Source organism: Hemicordylus capensis, chromosome 4, assembly GCF_027244095.1.
Source record: "Hemicordylus capensis ecotype Gifberg chromosome 4, rHemCap1.1.pri, whole genome shotgun sequence".
NCBI classification, from domain to species: Eukaryota; Metazoa; Chordata; class Lepidosauria; order Squamata; family Cordylidae; genus Hemicordylus; species Hemicordylus capensis.
Window position 1 is genome coordinate 289537826 of NC_069660.1, and position 19108 is coordinate 289556933.

At 43.2% G+C, this 19108-nt stretch overlaps 1 protein-coding gene across 3 annotated transcripts in view; it reads right to left on the bottom strand.

Annotated features, from left to right (window-relative positions):
- The window catches only part of DPYS (dihydropyrimidinase), a 90067-nt gene that overhangs the window by 43670 nt on the left and 27289 nt on the right, over nucleotides 1-19108 (bottom strand). For all 3 annotated transcript variants that reach the window (XM_053250690.1, XM_053250689.1, XM_053250688.1), the window contains exons 2-4: nucleotides 16664-16822; nucleotides 9008-9187; nucleotides 8030-8219 (exon numbers count right to left, since the gene is read on the bottom strand). In XM_053250690.1, coding sequence (XP_053106665.1) covers nucleotides 8030-8219; nucleotides 9008-9187; nucleotides 16664-16798 — 505 coding nt within the window. In that variant the 5' untranslated portion in view covers nucleotides 16799-16822. The remainder of the gene's footprint in view (nucleotides 1-8029; nucleotides 8220-9007; nucleotides 9188-16663; nucleotides 16823-19108) is intronic.

Consider the following 19108-nt stretch of genomic DNA (forward strand, 5'->3'; position numbering starts at 1 on the left):
TTTGGATCTGAAGCCCATATGTGTCTTCTTTCAAAACATTTATATCCTGCTTTTCTATTAAAAACATGCAAAGCTGATGGCAAAATAAAAACCAGCAACTGTATGAATAAGCCTTAGCCACACACCCCAAATCCTCGATAAAATGGCAACAAGTAACCTTTGATGGATTTGTCATCCATGAATTTTTCTAGAGCCCTTTTAAATGTTGGAGATGGAGTTCCAGTGCATCGACCCTTTGCACCAACTATCCTAATGACCACTAGGGGTATTGGGAGTAGAGATAGTGAGTAAGGGTCTCCCTAACTGTTCTACCTGTCTCTACTCTATGACCCCTAATTGGACTTCTCAGGTATTTCCTGTGAGAGTCCAATTCCCTTCCTTTCCTCTTAGAGAGCAGATGGAAACCTCTCTCCCTGCCTATTCATTATGCAGTTCTTTAGATTAAGGATTAGAGGAAGGATTTGGATATGTCTTTCCTATCCAAAGTGTACTTCACCAATAAATACTTAGTATTTAGTTCCTTAAGAATCTCCATGTGTCTTTTCTAAATAGCTGCAGCAACTAAACTCTGCAACTACTCTGTAACTGGAGTGGGTAGCTTCTTTAGTGCTCTGCTAATTAATTGGGGGTAAAAATCACAACCCCCAACATTAAAGCCATCTAAGTTAGTGGCTATCACCATAGCTTGTGGCAGCTAATAAATTAATCATGCATTGTGTGAACTGCTTCTTTATCTAGTCTGTCCTGAATTTGCTGACAATTTTATTGGATTACTTCCGAGTATTAATGTTGTGGTGGGGGGGGAGCAGTTTCTCTCTATCCACTTACTCCCTACCATACATAATTAAGTCTCTCTCATGAATCCTCCTGGCTGCCTTTTTACTAAACTAGGATGTCCCAAGTGGTGCTAACTTGATGCAAGTCTCAACCAAAGCTGCATTCAGACATCCAGTCTTTTATGTTTGTTACTAGTTATGTTTATTTACACCTTAGTACTTCCTAAACACTGCTGTTTATTGTAGCAAATTGTAGCAGGTGTGCCTATAATTTGTTAATATTGTAAGAAGTTGCATTATCTCTCCTCCTGCCTCCAATCAAGTACCAGTATGTACTTGCTGAATATACTGGTGAAGTAATGTAATGTATGTACTGGTGAAGTAAACTTTTTAGCTATATGATTACTTGGTTTTTTCATCACCGACTGCGTATTATTAATTATCTATCTTTATAATTTATGAAGACGGGCCAGGCGTTGGATTAGTGAGTTGCAACTCTTGCAAGACCTCACAAGAGTTTGTGCATTTGAGCGTGGGTGGAAGAATGCGAGGAAAGTGGCTGGTGGGTGGGAGGGAGGGAGCCCAGCGGGGAGAGAAAGCTGCTGGTGGCCAAGTGGCAAAGAGTTCAGCAGCAAGCAGCCTGGTGGTGGTGGGGAGAAGTGGGTGGCGTCGGGGACTGAAGTTCAGCAGCAAGCAGCCTGACAGGGACGGGGGAAGAGGCCTGGCAGTGGGGTGGGGAGGGGGGAACCACCAGCCACAAAGAGTGCACAGATGTTCTGTGAGGGTTCAGCTAGTTGTTGCTGTTGTTATTATTATTTATTTACACAGTCAGACAGGTGTTATTGACTGGTTTGTTTTATCCAGACATCGAGTCCTTCCCAAGGACCTGGGATGGCTGAATTTTATTATCAATGTTGTTGCTGTTGTTATAGATATCGTCGCAGAATATAGGCTGTTCCCAGTAAAGCTGCTTTTTGTAATTGTCTGATGGTGATTTCTGTGGCCCCTATGGTGTTGAGGTGCTCTTCAAGGTCTTTTGGAACTGCACCCAGGGCGCCAATTACCACTGGGATTATTTTGGTCTTTTTCTGCTATAGCCTTTCAATTTCAATTTGTAGATCTTTGTATTTTGTGATTTTTTCTTATTTCTTTTTCTTCTATTCTGCTATCCCTTGGTATTGCTATGTCAATTATTTTAACTTGTTTTTCTTTCTTCTCAACTACAGTTATATCTGGTGTATTGTGTGGCAGATTTGTCTGTTTGTAGTCAGAAGTCCCATCATATTTTTGCATCTTCATTTTCTTCAACTTTTTCAATTTTATGGTCCCACCAATCTTTGGCTACAGGTAGCTTGTATTTTTTGCAGATGTTCCAGTGTATCATCCCTGCTACCTTGTTATCCCTTTTGTTTGTAGTCAGTCTGTGCGATCTTTTTACAACAGCTGGTTAGGTGGTCCACTGTTTCATCTGCTTCTTTACAAAGGTGGCACTTGCTGTTTGTTGTTGTTGTTGTTGTTATATTAATAATAACAACAACAACAACAACAACAACAACAAATGCTTTTCAACAAAAAGCTCACAAAGCAATTTACATAGAAAAAAAAAAGAATAAGATGATTCCCTGCCTACAAAGGGCTCACAATCTTAACACACAATACAAAACAAAAAACCAACGTAGGTACCAGCAACAGCTATTAGAAAAACACTGTGCTGGGTTTGGATAGGCACAGTTACTCTTCCACTGCTAAATATATGAGAGTCACCACTTCAAAAGGTGCCTCTTCAAGATAGCCAGGGAAACTGCTAGGTGAATGTTAAAGTGCATAACTAAAATATATGCACTTTTACATGCACGTATAATACGAAAAGGGGGGGGGGGGAGAAAAAGAAGCACTGCTGGCAAATTGTGACAAAAATAATCAGTGCAGAATTCTATCACAATAATGACACAATGAAATGCAAATAATCTGCTGCTTCCTGTTCTGAGACTTTTGGATTGCCTTGGCAAAACTTGCTTTGACCTACATATTTTGGCTGATTTTACAGATTCTTATGTTTGAGTCTGCAACCACGTCATTCAATGACTTTACAAAGGCGAGGAACAGCAGATCCAAAAAAAAAAGAAAAGAAAAAATGACTCCATTGTGTTGTCAATAGTGACATCCAGTGGACAAAATGAATGCAACACCGCACAGAAAATTAGGCCAAGACTGAAGTACAGTGAATTGATTTATTTACAATTCCATGCAAGGATATAACACAAAGGTCCTCTGCACAGAGAATAGCTTTATTTTGCTGAGATATTTGCAACTTAAAAATACAGGTTCTGATGGTTTTTTAAAAAGGTTCTACAATAAAAATAAGATGAATTCCCCCCGCACACCTGTTTTCATTATATATGTTTAGATAGATATATAGTGGATTTGATACAGTACATGGCGGGAAGAGTTCATCAGCCTATGCTTAACTATGCCAGTCTATAATGCTGGCAGGAATTATTGCAGCACAGTGGGGATGTCCTGCAAGGGCTATTTTTAGGAAGAGGGTGTTGGGGAAGAAATTGGCAGCATTTTCTAGAGACATTTCTTGTGGTTTCATGTGTGGCTGGTGAGCTCTGGGGCAGGTGGGGCGGTGAGAAAGAGAACACGAAAATTAGCTAACTCACCACTACTGCCAGGGCAAGCCTGGCTCCTGACACAGTATCCCACACATTGAGCTGGGCCCATGCGCCACAGATGGCCACCATACATGCGCATGGGACCCTGCAAATGGCCGCTATGCCTGCCCATCAGCCATTTGAGTAACGGGGGATGGGGCATGTGATGTAGCACAGCCCAGCTGAGTGTGTGAGATGCTGTGTTGGGCATTGGGCTTGCCCTGCCAGCAGCGGTGGCGAGTTTGACAATCATAAAGACCTCCATTCCCTTTCTCACCACCCCACATGCCCGCAGGACTCACTGGCCGCCACTGGGGTGAGCTGCAGCACCAGATGGAGAAGATAGGAAACCAGTCTATGGATATGCTTAAGTCAAGAGCTTCCTTCAGCTTGTTTACAATAGATATATTGGGCCCAAGGATGGATTGGACCTGGGACTAGAAACGAAACTGATTGTGGGTTTGAGAAAATAGTTGCTTGGCCCCAAAAGTATACGAATTGGAAACACAGGAGACATGGTCTTCTTCTTCTTCGGACAGGCGGGGTTTTGTTTTTCTGGTGAGACTCTATAGAAAGGACAGTGAGGCGTGCCTTGAAGGTAGAGTAGCACTGTATGTTAAAAGAAGGGATAGAATCTAACAAGGCAGAAAATCTAGAAGGACCGGAGTCCTCCACAGAAACGCTGTGGGTGACAATACAAGACCTGAAAGGAAATGTGCTACAGGGGACGTACTATCGCCCTCTGGATCAAAATGCTGGCAATGACTGGGAGTTGCAGAAGGAAATCAGGGAGGCATCAAGGAGAGGCAGGGCAGTAAATGAGTGACTTCAGTTACCCACATATAGACTCGGTAAATTCATAGTCAGGTAATGACAAAGAGGTCAAATTTCTAGATACGCTGAATGTCTGTGCCCTAGAACAGTTGGTCTTGGAACCAACCAGAGAGAAGGTGACCTTGGACCTAATCCTGAGTGGCACCCAGGACCTGGTGCATGATGTCATTATCATAAACCCTTTAGGGCAGGGATTCTCAACGTGTGGGTCTCCAGATGTAATTGGACTTCAACTCCCATAATTCCCAACCAAAGGCCACTGGGGCTGGGGATTATGGGAGTTGAAGTCCAAGAACATCTGGGAACCCACACGTTGAGAAACCCTGCTTTAGGGAACAGTGACCATAGTGCGATCAAATTCAGCATACATGTGGGGAGAGAATCACCAAGGAAGTCTAACACAGACACTTTGAGTTTCAGAAGAGGAAACCTTTCCAAAATGAGGAGTATGGTGAAAAGAAAGCTGAAAGGGAAAATCATGAGAGTCACTTCACTCCAGAATGCATGGAGTTTACTCAAAACCACAATACTAGAAGCCCAGTTAGACTTTATACCCAAAAGGAGGGAAGGTACCACTAAGTCCAGGAGAATGCCAGCATGACTAACAGATAAAGTCAAGGAAACCGTAAAAGGAAAGAAGACTTCCTTCTGAAATTGGAAGGCCTGTCCAAATGAAGAGAACAGAAAGGAACACAAGCTCTGGCAAAAGAATTGCAAGGTGGCAATATGAGAGGCAAAAAGAGAGTTTGAGGAACATTTAGCTAAAAGTATCAAGGGGAATAACAAAAACTTCTTTAAATACATCAGATGCAGGAAACCTGCCAGGGAGGTGGTTGGACTGTTGGTTAATGAGGGAGTGAAAGGGATTATTAAGGAGGATATGGAGGTTGCAGAGAAGCTCAATGAGTTATTTGTGTCTGTCTTCACGACAGAGGATACTGAGCATATACCTGTTCCTGAACCAGGCTTTTTGGGAATGGAAGCTAAAGAATTGCGTCAGATAGAAGTCACAAAGATTAATTTCTAAACTGTCTGGAAAAATTGAAAACTAGCAAATCTCCAGGGCCAGATGGCATCCATCCAAGAGTCCTCAAAGAACTCAAATGTGAAATTGCCAACCTCCTTGCAAAAATATACAACTTATCCCTGCAATTTGGCTCTGTACCAGAGGACTGGAAAGTAGCCAACGTTAACACCGATTTTCAAAAAGGGATCCAGAGGCAAATTGATGGAAAGCATCCTCAAGGATAAAATTGTAAAGCACACAGAAGAACAGGCCCTGCTGGGAGAGAAGCAGCATGGCTTCTGCAAAGGAAAATCTTGCCTCACGAACCTTTTGGAGTTCTTTGAGAGTGTCAACAAGCGTGTGGATAAAGATTATCCAGTTGACATAGGATACCTGGACTTCCAAAAGGCTTTCAACAAAGTTTTTTCTTGAGAAAACTTAGCAGTCATGGGATAAAGGGACAAGTACGTATGTGTGGATTGCTAACTGGTTAAAAGACAGGAAACAGAGGGTAGGTATAAATCGAGAAGTTCCCACAATGGAGGGAAGTAAGAAGTGGGGTCCCCTAGGGATCTGTATTGGGACCAGTACTTTTAAATTTATTCATAAATGATCTATATGTATGATCTATATTTATTCATAAATGATCTAAGTCGGGGTAAGCAGCGAGGTGGCCAAATTTACAGATGATACCAAACTCTTTCGGGTAGTGAAATCCAAAATGGATTGTGAGGAGCTTCAAAAAGATCTCTCCAAACTGGGTGAATGGGCGACAGAATGGCAAATGTCGTTCTGTGTTGGCACGTGTAAAGTGATGCACATTGGGCTGAAAAACCCCAACTTCAAGTATACGCTGATGGGACCTGTGCTGTTGGTGACTGACCAGGAGAGGGATCTTGGGGTCATGGTGGACAGCTCGTTGAAAGTGTCGATGCAATGTGCGGCAGCTGTGAAAAAGGCCAATTCCATGCTAGAGATCATTAGGAAGGGGGTTGAAAATAAAACGGCTAATATTATAATGCCCTTATACAAAACTATGGTGCGGCCACACTTTGAGTACTGTGCACAGTTCTGGTCATCACATCTTTAAAAAGGACATTGTAGAACTGGAAAAGGTGCAGAAGAGGGCAACCAAGATGATCAGGGGCCGAGAGTACCTTCCTTATGAGGCAAGGCTACAACACCTGGGGCTTTTTAGTTTAGAAAAAAGACTACTTTGGGGAAACATGATAAGTGGTCTATAAAATAATGCATGGTTTAGAGAAAGTAGATAGAAATTTCTCTCTCACAACACTAGAACCAGGGGTCATCCCATGAAATTGGTTGCCAAGAAATCTAGGTCCAACAAAAGGAAGTACTTTTTCACACAATGCATAATCAACTTGTGGAATTCTCTGCCACAAGATGTGGTGTTGGCTACTATTTTGGATGGCTTTAAGAGGGGTCTGGATAACTTCATGGAGGAGAGATCGATCAACAGCTGCTAGTCTGAGGGCTACTGCCTCTGAGTACCAGTTGCAGGGGAGTAACAGCAGGAGAGAGGGCATGCCCTCAACTCCTGCCTGTAGGCTTCCAGTAGCATCTGGTGGGCCACTGTGTGGGAAAGGATGCTGGACTAGATGGGCCTTGGGGCTGATCCTGCAGGGCTGTTCTTATGTTCTTATATTCTTATGAGATAGCAAATAAGCAACACCCACCCTACTGTCTGAAGTGGTACAGTCCAGGAAGAACTTTTCCACTTGATTTCATGAACTGACCTTTGGAATGGATCCCAAAAGACTAAAGTTGCTCTCTATCATCTCCTTTGCAGGAAAGCTACATGGAGGAATTTTATGACTGTGTGAGAGGGAGAGGATGGGCAAAGACAATGGCTGACCTTTCCCAGGACCCAACATTTCCCTCAAGAAACCTGGCCATTTTCTTCAGTGTCTGGCAGCAACTCCCAAATGCATGAGCATTTGAGCAAGGGGAGAGAAGGAGTGAATACTAGCCACAGTAGGATTGATCACCACTTCTTGCAGCACAGGAGAAAAATCACGTGTGTGTTGTGCATCATACACACACACACACACACACACTCACTCCTATGGCCATAGCAACCACAGCTGCTCTTTCACACACAGTGCCTTTCCTGTACTGCTGTGTAATACACACCACCATACATTCTATAACACTAGAGCTTTCTGCAGGCCATTTTGGTGATTTTTCAAGAGCAAACAAAATCAGGGGCAGGTCACAACTCGCTGGTAGTGCTTATCCAGGTGGCCACAGACTGAGGGCTGCCTTTCCCCACCTCCCAGAACGCCCACATCATCGCACAACATTGTTTGGGGGTGTGTGTGTTTCTAAGAGTAAAGGTGGAAAGTGCCGGCCAGTGCTCAAAAGAAGGAGCACCACTCCAGTGATAGAGGTGACATCAGGGTGTGTGTGATATGTTGCCCCCACCCTCAAGTAAGAGCCCAAAGATCTCAAATGAAAAGTTTTGGCTCTGTTTGAAAAAGCAGGGAAGCACATTGGCTGTTCTCTGACACACACAGAGAGTATCTTCCTCTCCTCTCCTCCCCTCCCCTCCCCTCCAACAGATTTTAAGGGAAAGGGACGGTGTACAAACATGGCTTGCTTAGCTCTTCCCCTGGAAGTGTAGTTACCGCTTTCCAAGACCCAGGCAAGGAGAGCTAAACCCTGAGAACCAGCAATCCTAATTCCTAAGCTCATTCATAGGATCTCAAGAGAGACATTTTCTGTAGCAAACATACCCTGTCTCCGTGCATCCGCTATCACCTTGGCTGAAGACTTGCTCATAACATGAACTACATAAAGAGGGCAGTTCACCGAATTTGCTATAGTGATTGCCCTCATCGTGGCTTCTGCTTCCACTTCTTCTGGGCGACACAACTGGTGCCCCTCTGGGCCAGTTATTCCCAGGGCTAGCATCTTCTTTGCACCCTGCAGATCAAGCAGAGCAACATAGATGTTAGGGTTATAAGCAGCAATATTAATTTCTCAGTGACTATGGTCCAGAGAGCAGAGGAATCTGAAAATATAAGTTCCAGGCCTCATAACAACTAATTTGTTTGCTGTGAAATATGGAATAGATTTTTTAGGCTATGATAGGACCATTTAGGTGAAAATGCTTTAGTGTAAACAAAGGAAAAGTGAAAAAGAATCATACATTTGGAGATAAACAGTTGCAAGGTAAGTACTATCCATGCTGATTTAGAAAAAAGGAGCATTGTTAGGAGCTTAGATTACATTAATTTATGGGAACACAAATTAACCTATAAGTGTCGCAGATTTCCAAATGTGCTACAGTCACTTAGCAAAAATATTATAATATTATAATATATAATCCTTAATAAAATCCTGTGTTGCTATAGATAGCTACAGGAGAAAGGGAGGGAAGAGAGGAGAGACAAGATAGGCTTGGCCACTCGACATGAGCCGTACCCCATCTAGGATATCTTTGAAAGATTCTAGCTGATTTAGAACGAGCTTGTATATGGCTCCGAACTAGCACATTTTCTAAGTTTTCTTTGAGGGTTGAGAAAAAATATGGCTAACGGCATATACATAAGATCACTTATCCCAGATTTATTTACAATTATTACATATCTAAATCTGATCCTTCCAATTGGACTTCTGATTTCCTTTCACTGAAAAGAAGAATGACCAATGGTATTGTAAATACTGAGGGTTGGGAGGCAGTTTGTGTAACCTTGAAGTCAGAAAATTACCTCTGCAATCAAATCTCCATTCTCTGCATGGACTTGAGCAACTGCGCCAATTTGCTTGCATTGAGAAAAGGCAGAGTGCAGCTCTTGATCTCCAACCATATACAGACCTTTATACGCCATAAACATCTTAAACGAATTGACACCTTTCTCGTGGGCAAGAATTTTCATTTCTTCTTTGACCTGAAAAGTAGTAAGTACTAGTGTCAGCAACACTCAAGGCGTTACTTTATTTTGTGCAGCATCAGAAACTAAAATAAACGTAACACACCATAAGGCAATGTGTCGGTCAGTCATTCAATCTTTATTATGGTCAGAAACCAGCAAAAAATAAAAATAAAAATGGCTATTAGTGTGAACAGGACTGTAACAACAATAGAATGTTCCTTTATCACCATGACTGTTGTAATGGGTTCAGATCTGTAGCTAAATCAAAGTATTCCATCTAAGGTTTGAAAAGGAACAACACAATGAGGTCTTTTGCTCTAATTGCATTTGTTCTTAGTGCCTGTTCTTGTGCAGCAAGTATTAAACCCTCTGTTTCTTTCTTCAAGTTGCCTATCTTGAGCCACTGCCAGGTCTTGGTGATATTTGATTTTCCGGTTATATCGTGCAAATATTGACCATGCAGTGGCTTCTTTTTCCATTGTTCTGCTTGGTTCTTGACTTGTTCTTTCTTGTAGGTCTGCTTTGTTTCATTGGTGTTTAATAATTTCTTATTCTTGACCATTTGAAGTGCATCTTCTTCACTGCCCTTTATATACTCTTCAAGGCCTCTTTTCTCCTCTGCTACTGTTTGATGGACTTGCAGCATTCCTCTTCCACCTGAGCAGTGAGGGAGGTATAGCCTATCTACATCACTGCGGGGGTGCAGAGCATGATTGATGGTCATGATTTTCCTGGTCTTACATTCTAGCATCTCTAGCTCTGCCTGGGTCCTGTCTATTATTCCTGCAGTGTATCTGATAACAGGTATAGCCCAGGTGTTTATGGCTTGTATGGTGTTCCCGCCATTGAGTTTGGACTTGAGGGTTTTTCTAACTCTCCTGATGTATTCACTTCCAATTTTTCTTTTAACTTCAGTGTGTGCAATTTTATCTGCCTGGAGAATGCCCAAGTATTTGTAATGTTTTTTCTCTTCCAGGTTCTTGATGTTGATTCCATTGGGCAGTTCTGTTCCTTCTGTTTTTGTTATTTTCCCTCTGTTCATTATTAATGCAGCACACTTGTCTAGTCCAAACTCCATTGCTATATCATTACTGAATATACGGACAGTGTTTAGCAGTGATTCAGTTTCTGATTGGGACTTTCCATACAGCTTTAGATCGTCCATGTACAGCAGATGGTTGATTTGACTTGATGTTTTAGATGTTTGGTATCCAAGGCCTGTTTTGTTTAGTATTTGTGAAAGTGGAGTCATGGCGATTACAAACAGAGGGGATAGTGCGTCCCCTTGGAAAATACCTCTTCTAATGCTGACCTGTCCAAGTGTCTCACCATTGATTGTTAACTGTGTACTCCACATGATCATTGCTTTTTAAAATAAATATCGATGTTTTTGCTGACACCAGTTGTTTCTAAACATTTTAGTATCCATGTATGAGGCAATGAGTCGAAGACCTTCTTGTAGTCAATCCATGCAACACTTAGATTTGTTTTTCTTCTCTTGCAATTTTCTAAAATTGTTTTGTCAATCAGCAGCTGGTCTTTTGTGCCTCTGGTGTTCGGGCAGTTTCCTTTCTGTTCAGCTGGAAGCTGCTTATTAATAAGTGTTACATTACTTAATCTGCTATTATTCCAGATAATAGTTTGAACATGGTTGGCAGGCAGGTTATCGGTCTATAATTACTTGGAACTACACCTTTTGCTGGGTCTTTCATTATGAGATGAGTTTTCCCAGTTGTTAGCCATTGTTCAATATCACCTCCTTGCAAAATGTGATTGAACTGTTTCGATAGTTGTTTATGAAGGCTTGTTAGGTGCTTAAGCCAAAAGCCATGCAGTTCATCGTCACCTGGTGCAGTCCAATTTTTAATTTTCTTTGCTCTTTCACTTATTAATTCTGGTGTTATGATTAGATCTTGCATTTGTTGGTTACATTTTTTGACCTCTTTTACCCTGCCTGCTTTTTTATTATAACCTATTGGATTGTCCCATAATTTCCCCCAGAATTGCACTGTTTCTTCTTTATTTGGTGTTTCTAGGTTTCTTGCAGTTTCTCCTTCTATGCTTTGGTAGAAATGTCTCTGATTAGACTGGAATTGGAGATTCTGCCTGTGTTGTGTAATTCTGGCTTCGTATCTGCTAATCTTCTTTGCCATTGCTGTTATTTGTTGCTTTATTATTTCCAGGACTTCTCTTATTTTCCTTGAATCTAGATGGGATTTTTGGATCAGATACTGCTTGGTGTTTTCATTCTTCAGCTTCTTGTCTTTCATATCTTTCAATTTACTAGCATCTGATCTAAGCCTGGAGATTTTATTTTCTAATCTAATCTTCCATTTAGGTAATGTACTACTTTCTTTTTTTACAGGTCCACTGATCTTATATCCGAGCTCTTGTGGTGTTATTGTTGCTGCACTGTACATTAGTTGGTTTGTTTCTTGCAAATTCTTCATTGTTATTTCTGCAAGTGCAGCACTGACATCTTTTAATGCCTGAGCAAGTTGTTTTTTGGCAACTGCTTTTAGAGCTGGAAGTCGAACCCTGGTAGTTGCTTGGTTCATGTGCTCAGTTATTTTTTGCTTTAGTTCTTGTTGCTTTTCTGTTAAATGGCATTCGGGTTTTTGAGGTGAAGGCAAAGGGGAAGTTGCCTGGTTCTGATTTTGAAACAGTTCAGCAACAGCAGGAACCTCTATTTCCAACACCTCCTCCACCTGCGCCTGAGCAACTTCTTCAGTTGGTGGTAATTCTTCTTCCATATCTTGAGCCTGTGTTGCTCTTTACAGTTCTTCCAGCTCAACTTCTGTGAATACTTTATTTCTTATTATGAATCTTCTATGGTCTGCTAGCCTTTGTTCTGTTATTTCTGTATCTGGATGGTTCTCTTTCCAAATTTGGTACATTCTTTTTAAATAATCTCTTCTAGTTGGACTAGACTTGTAATAGCAGATCATTATTTCCTTGTTGGCATTTTTCATATATTTTTTCCGGTTAAGTGATGTTTCTTCCAGTAACCCTGCATTCTCCAGCCCTGGTTGCTCAACTGAAGATCCTAAGTCCTGTAGCCCACTTGCCACCAGATGTCCAGGGACTCCAGCACCTGGCACGGTCCTTGTTGACCCGGGTGATGACCGATCCGGTATAGATTTATTAAAGTCACATCTCACCATATTGTTGATGGGAGAGGCACTCTTCGTCTGGCTCCTCTGGTGAGACCTGTCCAGTATGGTTGGACCTCTGGCATAACTTTCACCTTCCTCAGAGCACACAAGCCCCACAACCACGCCAAGGTAGTGCCTCACTGGTGTATTATTATTATTATTATTATTATTATTACATTTATATCCTGCTGTTCCTTTGAAGACCCCAAAGCAGTATACATAGTTTTTAAAAAATGTTTAATGTTACCTCAAACAACCCTGTTAGGTAGGTTAGGTTGAGACTGGCTGTGAGTCAAAACACTCTCAAGAAATATTAAAACCATAATTACTAAGAAACTCCATCTTAATTACACATGACAATATATATATATCACCTGGCTCATATTAATGTGGAGGTTTCTGATTAGAAATGATAATTAATTAGATAATTAAATGACAAAATGGTAATTAGATGAATGATAAGTAATAAATTAGATAATTAAATGACAAAATGATTAAATGACAAAAGATAAAGACAGGTTAAGTGCCACCTTATGAAAGAACAGTGTACAAACACTTGATTAAATATTTGTTAGAATATTTTAGACATTACTAAGTAGGGCTAAGTAAGTAAATCACTTCGATAATCATTTAGAAGAACTTGCGACAATGATGACTCTTATTAATTGGCAACAGTGTTAAGTTATTCTAAATGCCGATATTTCTAAAGTTCTGTGGATAGTAAGCACCATCTTAAGAGGCAATGTTCCTTTTCTGTCCTGCAGAAGAAAATGCCTCTTCAAGATTATTCCTGCTATACCACAGACATACTTCATCTAAAAATACAGAAAGTGAGCCCATTCACATGGCCAGGCACCAGAGGGAGGCAGGGCTCAACCCACCTTCCCCCAGACAATCCCTCTTTATCTTGACAGCACGCAGGCCGCATAACTACACGACCTGCACTGCTGGGAGCAGCACGGATGACAATCCACCCTGCTCATGGCAGCGGGGAGCAACAGAGGCCGGGACGAATGCAGTGCCTTGCGGGGATCCCCCGTCAGATAGGTGCTCTCTAGGCACCTGTCTCTGTGTCTCCTCAGCTCAGGAGACACACGAGCCGGGCAGTCAGGTTAAGGGAGAGCTTGCTTAAACTGCCCGGATCCCGGTGCGCCACATGACTGGCCTAGCCCAGGCTGCTCATGAGAACAGCCTCAATATATGCCTTGCTTCAGAACTATGAGAAAGGAACATAAATTAAAATACTGATTAATCAATTTAGATTTATATAATTAAAATAACACAATATATTTCAGGAGTGGCTTCCCTATGAGGCGAGGTGAGGCAATGGCCTCCAACAGTGACTACGCCACCTGCCTGCTGCTTCATTTGTGTTTCCCCACCCCTTGCTGGCCCCAGCCTCAGTCACCCGACTCAGTGTTCCTGGCCTGGAACTCCAGGGTCAATTTGCTTCCCTCTTTGCTTTGCTGGCTTCTTCTGGGGTGGCATGCAGCACTGTTCTCCAGCCAGTTATGCTTATGCCAGCCAGTCTCTCTCTCACACACTCTCTTTCTTTCTCCCTCCCAGCAAACCTGTCCCCTTCCATTTCGGGAGCAGACAAATACAAAAGTCTGTTGCTGGATGGGAGCATATGAGAGAGAGAGAGAGAGAGAGAGAGAGAGAGAGAGAGAGAGAGCACACTTGGCAGCCAGGCAGTGTAGCTGTAGCAGTGGCAGTGAGAGAAAAAGGCCATCGCCAACACTGGGTGCTAGATGCTAAAGCTCGGTGGCAGAGCATCTACTTTGCATGCAGAAAGTCTCAGGTTCACTCCCTGGCATCTCCAAGTAGGCCTGGGAAAGTATCCTGCCCAAGACCTTTGGCAGCTGCTGCCAGTCAGAGTACACAACACCAGGCTAGATGTACCAATGGTCTGACTTGCTATAAGATAGCTTCCAATGTGATGCTTAATGCATCATTAGTTCTGACAGGCTTAGCTTGTTTTTTAAAAAAATTTAGTCAATAGCAGCAAGCAGGGGGCAGGATCCAGATCAGGACTGTGGTAGCTACAAAAGGTTAAATCCCTCGGCCATGGTCCCAAGAGGTATCTTCCCCTCATGCCTGCAACTGGCGAAATCAAATAAACCCCAAACACAAAACAAAGTACCAAACACCACACAAAACAAAATGAAAGCTTGTCAGGGCTAATGACACATCAAATGCCCCAGGTAGTTTGGCTCAAAGCATGTATGAGAACTTAGGAACATAGAAAGCTGCCATATGCTGGGTCAGACCATTGGTCTATATAGCTCAGTATTGTCCTCACAAACAGGCAGTGGCTTTTCCAAGGTTGCAGGCAGGACTCAAGAGTCGCTCTCAGCCCTATGTTGAAGATGCCAGGGAGGGAATTTGGAACCTTCTGCATGCAAGCAGGCAGATGCTTTTGCCAGAGTGGCCCCATCCCCTCAGGGGAATATCATACAGTACTCACATGTGGTCTCCCATTCAAACACAAACTAGGGTAAACCCTGCTTAGCAGAGGGGACAATTCATGCTTGTTACCACAAGACCAGCTTTCCTCAAGTTACTGTAGAATCCTCTGCAACTCACTGGGGTAGAAAGGGTGTGCTGAAATGGTACAGAGTTGTAAAATCATAGCGATAGGCGTATACACACACACACACACACTCACTCAGAAGTCTCACCTCTGTGCTGTCCATGTTTACAGCGTATGAAGAGACAGACACTGCAAGAATGAAGAGATTCTTTGAGATTATTTCCATCATTCTCATGGAAAGAAATAATGCGGCATCTCAGTCTTCTGATTACAGAAATAATCTCTTCATTCTTACAGTGTTTGCCTCTTCAGACAAATGCTATAAGCATGGACAGCACTGAGGTGAGGTGCAGGGGTTTGCACAAAACCAGATGGCCCGGTTTGGTTTGAGTTGGCTCGGACATGTTCGGTTTTGCACCACTGCGAACACCCGCTGCGCTTGGTTCACATTCAAGCTTGTTCAGGAGTTCTAAACATGAAAAAGAAAATTTAAACTCACCGCCGGGTCGTCCAGCAGTCTCTAGTGGGGTGCTGTAGTGGCCGCAGGGTGCGTGTGTGACTCAGAAGGTCCCACCTTCCCCCACTGGCCTCCCCATGGTCTCCTTCGGGCTGTCAAGGACCATTTTCAGGCCTTTCTGGACCTCTCCCTGCTTGCAGTGGCCATTTTGACCAAGCTCGCATTGGCCATTTTGACCCGGCAGCCCACTCCCAGCTCACGGTGGCCATTTTTTTACCTGTGTTACAACCTGGGCATGCCAGTGTGCATGCACAACGGCCCACAAAATGGCCATCGTGAGCCGGGAGAGGGCTGGGGGAGCCTGGTGGGGGGAGGCGGAACCTTCTAATGGCCCCCTATGGGCTGTGGCCTCCAAATGACCAGGAAGTGAGGTTTTTTTGTTTTTTTTTTAAAAATTCCCAATATTTAGAACCCCTGAACTGGTTGTGGGTGGGGGTTCAGCTTGAAGCCAAGCCAAACTGAACAGGGTCCTGTTTGGCTCGAGGGCGAGCCATCGGGGAGGACCATCATTGAGCAAACAGGTTCAAAGAACCTGGGTTGCCAATGAAAAGGGTTGCTGGAGCCCCGGTTGTGTGTGACTTCATGCATGCACAAAAGGGTCGTGGCCCAATTGCCCCTCTAATTTCTCTGCAGTGATTGCTGCCTAACAGTGTTTATTTCCATTCCTCTCCTTCCAGTGAGGGAGAGGAAGGGAAATAAACACTGTTAGACAGCAAGCACTCTCTAGAAATGGAGGACTGGGGTGGGCCTTCGGGCAATAGGACCACGCCCCCATTGTGCATGACGTCACATGCACGGGGTGTCACTGGTGGGGTGGTCAGGCAGGGCGGAACACAGGCCGCCGTTCGGCTGGCTCTGCTCCTGCGAGCCAATGAACAGGCTCAGTTTGATTGTGAACTGGTTCTCACATCCCTAGTGAGGTATTTGTGCCCATCAGCGCCAGGATGGAACTTGTAGGCCTGCTTTCAGGATGCTGTACACAAGTACAGCGCCCCTATGTTTTTAATCTCTCAAGTGGGCTTCAGTCTGCTTATTAAATAAAGCAACTCGATTTATTCACAAGCCAACAGCTTATGTTCTAGTAGTTCTATTATTTAAGTTCCACTATTTCCGACTAAAGCCTGTAACAAATTGTAAGGGCAACATTGTCCAGAGTACCTTCTAGGCCTGGCTGCTTCTATCCAGGAACACCATAACCTCATTTTGTGTGGCACTTGTGGCCTCCATGCCACATGCTGGCCATCCCTGAAGTAATAAACATGTTATTGGTGTTCTGTTTTCAGTACCTTGTCACTCCACCATGTGACTGCAACATGCAGTGCATAGTCACAGCAGACTTTGGGATCCGCCCAGCTTCTCCATCTCTCATAGGCTTCAATGAGGGAATAACCTTTCAGAGGTATTGCGAAGTCGATTATCATTGTGGTGCCTCCTGCTACGGCAGCCTAGAACAAAACATTGTAAAAAGTTATCAAAAGGTGAAGAAATTACCGCAAGAATCTCTTATATTCCCATTATCTTTTAGGATCTTGTTACAGAAATCAATGTTCAATTAAACGTCATACAATTTTCCTTATCTTTGAGTTACCCTGTTCTTGTATTTATCTCAATCTACAGTTCCCATCATGCTCAATCTCACAAGATTTTGTTAGCCTAAGCAGCGCCATTTTGAACCATCTAACTGAAAGCTTGAGCCAAAGTGACCCCATTTTGTATATAGCTATGTTTTAATTAGAGCCTCTGTCTAGGCTGAACTTTTCACCCAGCTTCAAGGCCTTGAGTTGAGTAACAGATGCTACGCCACAAGATGCTTCACCACAAGATGCAGGCTAACAAGCAGGAATGCCTCAACTGATAAAGAGGAGCACAGATAAGGGGAAACGACGTATTTATGGTATCAATAACTCAAGTGAAGATTAATGTTAATGAAGTAGATTAGGCAAGAGCCACCTGTCATGCTTGTTGTTGCAATATTACTGTAATGTGTAATAAAATGTATAAAAGCCCTGAGCTGTTCTTGCTCAGGAGGACGCTTGCTTTGTGAACTGATTCCCAAGCGTCTTGTTCTCTGCACAGATAATAAAGATATATTAACCTTCCACCCCTGTCGTGTTGATTGGGCAAAAAGGTACGCCAGGCTAAACCCGGTTTTCGGTAATAATTTGACTAGAGATTGTATTCTGAGGAACAGGGCACAAAGCTTCAATTGTACTCATGAGGAGAAATAAGGTTGTGTAATGGCCATCCTGAATAGTCTGGGCAGGCTTGGCACCTGTTCCTTATTTCAAGGAACTGTTCCTTACTTGGGATTAAAATGTAGGGTTCCTTTTTCTGTTTATAAGGAACACAGTTTGTTCCTCTTTTTGGCCTTGGGGCTGGGCCAGGGCCACTGATTGCAGTGGACAGCACACATGACAAGAGGGTGGCTTCACTTTGCAGGCCTCTAGGAAGCAGTCTTCAAGCCCTGTGGGCCAGATAGAAGACTGCACTATGGTAGGAACTACAACTCTCATGGAGCTTGGGAGTCAAAACATTACCCTTGCCCCAGCAGGTGGTCGGAAGAAGGTTAAGCCTTGTGGAGTGGAGCAGCTAAGCCTGTAAAGGTGTGGCTCATTCTGAGAAAGTATATTTCTCTCTCCCTCACGTTTTGAACAGCTTTTGGCTGCATACTGTCATCATGGCATCTTCCTCCACTCAGCCTTCAGCAAAAAACAAAACAAAACAAAAAACCAGAAAAAGCAGGCAAATGCAGAAATATTGTGTAGAATGGGAAATGGAGTTCTGTTGGTGGCATAAAGGATTTCATACCTTGCCAACATTTCAAAGAGAGCAGGGACACTTGTATACTTTTAGCACCTCTATTTTCATACCGAACCACCTAATGGCACAGCGGGGAAGTAACTTGCCTAGGGAGCAAGAGGTTGCTGGTTTGAATGCCTGCTGATATGTTTCCCAGACTATGGGAAACATCTATATCGGGCAGCGGCGCTATAGGAAGATGCTGAAAGGCATCATCTCATACTGTGTGGGAGATGACAATGGTAACTCCGCTCCTGTATTATACCAAAAGAAAACCACATGGCTCTGTGGTCCCCAGGAGTTGACACCGACTCTTCGGCACAACTTTATTTTCATACCCAAGATTGCTGTCCAAGATCCTCTCTCATCTTCATAGTATTACATGCCTCGTAGGAGGTTCTTCTCTGCCTGCTGACCATTTACACTACAACAGCCAATCCTGCAGTGTCTTCTGAAGCAGGGAATCTGTCTATCTGGATTGGCAGTTGTGGAGTCGGGGCAGATTAAAACATGAACCATGGAAATTTTGTGCCCATGCTTATGCATTTACATGCATGTGCTGTGCACTAGTGTCAAGAGATATCCCCGCTCCTCCAGAGATTTAATGGGTCTGAAATCTGAAGAATTCCAGCATGCATATTTGCACGCTAACAGATTTTAAAGCAGACATCCCCCGCATGTCTCCAAAAGGCAAAACAGGGACAGCGTTTTACTCAGGACTAACTTGCATCTGAACAAACAAGTTTTGTTTTTGCTTTGTTTTTTACAAATGTACTGTGCTTAAGTTGGTTTCTGATCCAAAAGATCTGCAGGAGGACTGTGAAACAAGGGACAAGTGTTGTGGTTTTAATTCCCACCCCCGCTTAGGAATCACTAATGGTGGAGCAAGGGACACATGTTGTGTCCCAGTTTGTGAATAGTCAAGAAGTTGT